This window comes from Pinus tabuliformis, chromosome 9 (genome assembly GCF_031772625.1).
Source record: "Pinus tabuliformis cultivar Carrire ecotype Pingquan chromosome 9, CPIR1, whole genome shotgun sequence".
Taxonomy (NCBI): Eukaryota; Viridiplantae; Streptophyta; class Pinopsida; order Pinales; family Pinaceae; genus Pinus; species Pinus tabuliformis.
In genome coordinates, this window is record NC_142307.1 from 1,600,161,512 (window position 1) to 1,600,166,366 (window position 4,855).

The following is a 4,855-nucleotide window of genomic DNA, read 5'->3' on the forward strand; positions in this document are numbered from 1 at the left end:
ACAACATCCTTCTCCACAACTACATAGTTAACATAATATGCATGTTTGAGAAGAGATTCATGATGGGTTGATCAACAACATCATCCTTATTCATCGCAAATAGTATGCAGATGCGAGAATAGATTCATGATTAGGGGTAGAGGGAGCGATTAGTGGTGGTTGGATAGTCTTCCCAATAGATTTTCCCTCTTTACCTCACTCTTACCATAGTAATTTTAAGTAGTGTGGTTTCCTTAAATAACAATAATATATTACTTACATTAACAAATAATAACCATTAATAATTTTTCCCACTACTAATTTGACAGCTAAATTACTATAAATATTTTCACACTCCTCACGTCTTACTTGTACCACATCCTTGATAGCGTTCTGTTGTGGTATGTATACCATTTAACAGAATCCATTTATATGTCGGATCATGTGACTATGATGCTCGGTTATTATCTTTTGGACGTATCGGAAAAAACAAGCAATCGCTTCTTCGGAGAAGATTAGCCATCGCTTTAAAATAAAGGGTTGATTCTTTGCTTCCTCCAAGCCCGCATGCGAGATGGACAAGGCCGCCGGACATATATGACTCGCTGCTCCAAAATGTCATGCTTGACCGGGCTCAGTCCTATAATCAGCGCCCTGCCGTAGTTGGTGGAATGACAGTTTTCCGTATTTAATTCGTAATGGCCCCCAACTTCATGGAGTGAAATCTATCGAGCGCATGTGCGCAGCTCGCGTCGCAACCGTCAGTATTCTTCTTTATATTTGTGAAAACGGGGGATAAATGAAGTCAAATTCGACGGGCCCGTCAAGAAGCGATTTACCCATATTTGAAATAGGGCTACAAATGGCTCGCGAGTCGCAACCGTTAGTATTCTTCTTTATATTTGTGAAAACGGGGGATGAATGTGCAAAACAGTCAAATTCGACGGCTCTCACGATTTGAAATTCCAACTGGCCGTGGACTCGGAGTTGGAAGTTGGAATGGAAAATACAAGAAATCGGATATTATGGGCCCATAAATATTATACACCTCGCTCCCTATTTCTATTCATCTCCATACACTAAAGTGTATCATTTGCAGAGAAGAATCGGAGAAGAGCGCATATATTGCTCAGGTTACTTTGTTCCACCCAGAAGAAGCTCTTGCAGTTTCCTCCCTAATTCTCACTCCATCCAATGGATGCTATGGTTTTGACGAAAGCAAAGATGGGAGGAGAAAAGAGAAATGAAAATGAAGGTGAAAAGGATTGCTGCATTGATGCTAAATTTGTTGGAGTTGGGCCTGCAAACAAGTCCACGAATGGTAACAATTATAGCAATTCAAACCCAAAGCCATCTGATGCTTTGCCACTGCCTGTGGGAATAATGAACAAGGTGTTCTTTGTCTTGTTTTTCACTGCCTCCTATTTTCTCATGAAGAGATGGAGGGAGAAAACGACAACATCGAGGGCTCTTCTTCATGTGATAAGCCTTGGGGAGATGGTGGCCATCGTCGCTCAGCTTGCCTCCTTCATATACTTGATCGGATTCTTTGGCATTGATTATGTCCAGAGTTTTATCACCACCTCCAAGACCAATGGCGGTGAGGGGCCAAATTCCTGGGATCATGACTTTGATCAGGTAAGGAATGGGAAGGAGGAGGAGCTCATGAGCGCTCCTCCTAGTGAAGAACTGGGAGTTGCTGTTATTAATCCTGATCAGCCCTCTCGTCCTCAAGTGCCGCAACAGCCAAAAGGGGATGCAGCGATATTAACATCATCGCTGGGAGATAATGAGGATGAAGATATTGCAGCTGCTGTGAGCTGTGGCAAAGTGGCTTCTTATTCCCTGGAATCGGCTCTTGGGGGAGACTGCAGGAGAGCTGCTTCGGTGAGAAGAAGAGCTTTGGAGATGACAACTGGCAGATGTCTGGATGGGTTGCCCTTGGATGGATTTGATTATGGATCCATCCTCGGACAATGCTGTGAATTGCCTGTTGGATATGTGCAGATTCCTGTGGGTGTTGCAGGGCCTCTTCTGCTCGATGGCTTTGAAATCATGGTTCCCATGGCCACCACCGAGGGCTGCCTGGTGGCCAGCACCAACAGAGGTTGTAAGGCCATTCATATGTCTGGGGGTGCTACAAGCGTTCTTCTTAGAGATGGCATGACCAGGGCTCCTGTTGTTCGATTCCCCACCGCTAGGAGAGCTGCACAACTCAAGTTTTACTTGGAACATCCCAATAACTACAAAAGCTTGTCTCTCATCTTCAACAGGTATGGTGATACAATTTTTTTTTTTGTTCTTTTCGATCACATGCCTACACACTCTAATAGTTTTATCGCTCCAAAATCCCTTAATGCTATGTTGTGATATGCTATTATCAATCTATCAATCATTTTAGAGAATCAGATTGTTGTATACGAGCAAGTAACCATTTTGTGAGTAGTGATCTGATGTTCTTTTGCATACAATAACAGCACCAGCAGGTTTGCCAGGCTGCAAGGAATCAAGTGCGCAATTGCAGGAAGGAATCTGTACATGAGGTTTTGTTGTTCCACTGGAGATGCCATGGGGATGAATATGGTGTCCAAGGGCGTGCAGAATGTTTTAGATTTCCTTCAGAAAGAGTTTCCTGATATGGATGTTATTAGTGTTTCTGGTGAGTCTCTCTAGCCCATGCAAATCTTAACAATCCTGAATGGAATTTGTGTTTTGGATCATCCTAATTTCACTAGTTCTGTGGACTCTTGAATCACTGTGCATTCTTTGGTCGCCTTTTTTTTCATCGTGTTGTTGAAAGTTTTGCTTAATATAATGTTTTTGGCCCGTCATCAGGTAATTTCTGTGCGGACAAAAAGCCCACAGCTGTAAACTGGATTGAAGGGCGTGGGAAATCAGTGGTGTGTGAGGCTGTCATCACTGAGGCAGTTGTTAGCAAGGTCTTGAAAACCACCGTTCCAGCTCTGTTAGAATTGAACATGCTCAAGAACTTAACTGGATCTGCACTGGCTGGTGCCATGGGCGGCTTCAATGCCCATGCATCCAATATCGTCTCTGCTGTGTTTATTGCAACAGGCCAAGATCCTGCCCAGAACATTGAGAGCTCTCATTGCATTACAATGATGGAGGCATCTAACGGTGGCAAGGATCTGCATGTTTCGGTCACAATGCCTTGTATTGAGGTATGTAAAGTTACACTCATTAATGTGTTTTTAGTACATTCTTTGGGTCAGGTAATGTAAGTGAAGAAACGCATCAACGGAGGTCTATTTCCATTCGGGTTTTGATTTGATTAGTTATAAAGCAGAATGTGACGTGAATTGGCAATTGCTTTGTTTGGTTTTGTTGCAGGTGGGAACAGTAGGAGGTGGGACACAGTTGGCTTCACAAGCTGCTTGCCTGAATATGCTTGGAGTGAAAGGAGCTAACGTGGAATCTCCTGGGGCGAATGCTCAGAGGTTGGCGAGAATTGTGGGAGGAGCAGTTTTGGCGGGAGAGTTGTCTCTCATGTCTGCTTTGGCTGCAGGTCAGCTGGTGAAGAGCCATATGAAGTACAATAGAAGTTCAAACAAAGAAACCAAAACAACGGCCACTATCTGATCAGTGACATCATCATACTCATGATATAGACAAAAGCCAACCCAACAAATTAGTCACCACTGTTCGTTCATCATTCATTTCATTTCCGGGTGCAAAGATTCATTATGTATATGCAAAGATTCCATCTCTCCCCTTTCATAGCTTGGCGTCAAAATTTCATGCAACCATGGAAATTAAGCTAGGGGCAAGAAGATTTTCTAGATATTTGGTCTTAAATTAGCATGTAAAGCATTAATAAAAGGAAGACACATGGTGGCCATATTCTAAATGTTAATAGGGCGAAATTCATTATTTATTTGATAGGTTGAGCAATAATTTACTCATGGCTTTTGTGTACTCTACTTTGGTTTTAATTGAGTTGAAATTTAAGGAAGTTTTTTTTAGTGTCACTTTTTGGATTTTCCGGTGTCGGAATCCAGTGGAAAAATTTGAGGTGAAATCTTGATTTGTGTTATTTAAACTAGTTATTTTGACTGTATGTATGGATTCAGCACCCTGGAAAACCCTCAGGGAACTTCGATTGCACAGGATTACCCATCAAGCTTGTGATTTCAATAAATTCGTGCCAGATTTTAGAGAAATTAGACTGCAAAAACCTATCATAAAAGCTTCCAAAAAGTCGCACGAAAGACAACTCCAAATCTAAGTGAGTCTTTCCCTTAAGGCATATCTAATGCCTTAGGAGTGGCTAATTCCTTCTCCTTACTATAGGGTAGTTGCAGTTGGGTGGAGAAAGGCTCAATGGCTCTCTCTTCTTTAGTTTTCAACAAATTATTGTCACTTAGATAAGTGTATTATCTTTTTATTAATGAAATAATATCTTTGTTTATTGCTTCATGAAGGTTGTTATACTTGATCATTGAGTATGATGTGATGATGAGTTGAATCAATGCACAATTGTGCTTGGTTCTTACTTTTTATTTTTTCTATGAATGAGCGTTGCATGTGTTAGGGTCCCACCCTAACCCCCTTATTTATGTAATGGGATCACATCATAGTCAAGAGTCAATAAAGCCCATATTAATAATTGTAAGTGGTTAATCCGCAATTAATCACGGAACCATAGTTAGTTGCAAATGGGCCGTAGTATTAGATAGATGGTATTAATAAAACCCACGGTATTGGCCCGTGGTATTGCATGTATGAGTCCTATATAAAGGATAGCGACTCCCTATGAGGAGCGTCGTGTCTTATTTTGTAGTCGAGCTCTGCTCTATTGGAGGTTGCCCCCTCGAAGAGGCAAGTGAACATTACTCTCTGAATAATAAAATCATTG

At 41.7% G+C, this 4,855-nt stretch overlaps 1 protein-coding gene across 1 annotated transcript; it reads left to right on the forward strand.

Annotated features, from left to right (window-relative positions):
• The first annotated feature begins 1,042 nt into the window (after window positions 1-1,042).
• Window positions 1,043-3,945, forward strand: LOC149154888 (3-hydroxy-3-methylglutaryl coenzyme A reductase 1-like). Its single transcript, XM_089441262.1, has 4 exons — window positions 1,043-2,252; window positions 2,457-2,638; window positions 2,815-3,161; window positions 3,331-3,945. The coding sequence occupies exons 1-4, from the start codon at window positions 1,174-1,176 to the stop codon at window positions 3,577-3,579; spliced, it is 1,857 nt and encodes a 618-aa protein (XP_089297388.1). The 5' UTR covers window positions 1,043-1,173; the 3' UTR covers window positions 3,580-3,945.
• The last annotated feature ends 910 nt before the right edge of the window (window positions 3,946-4,855 follow it).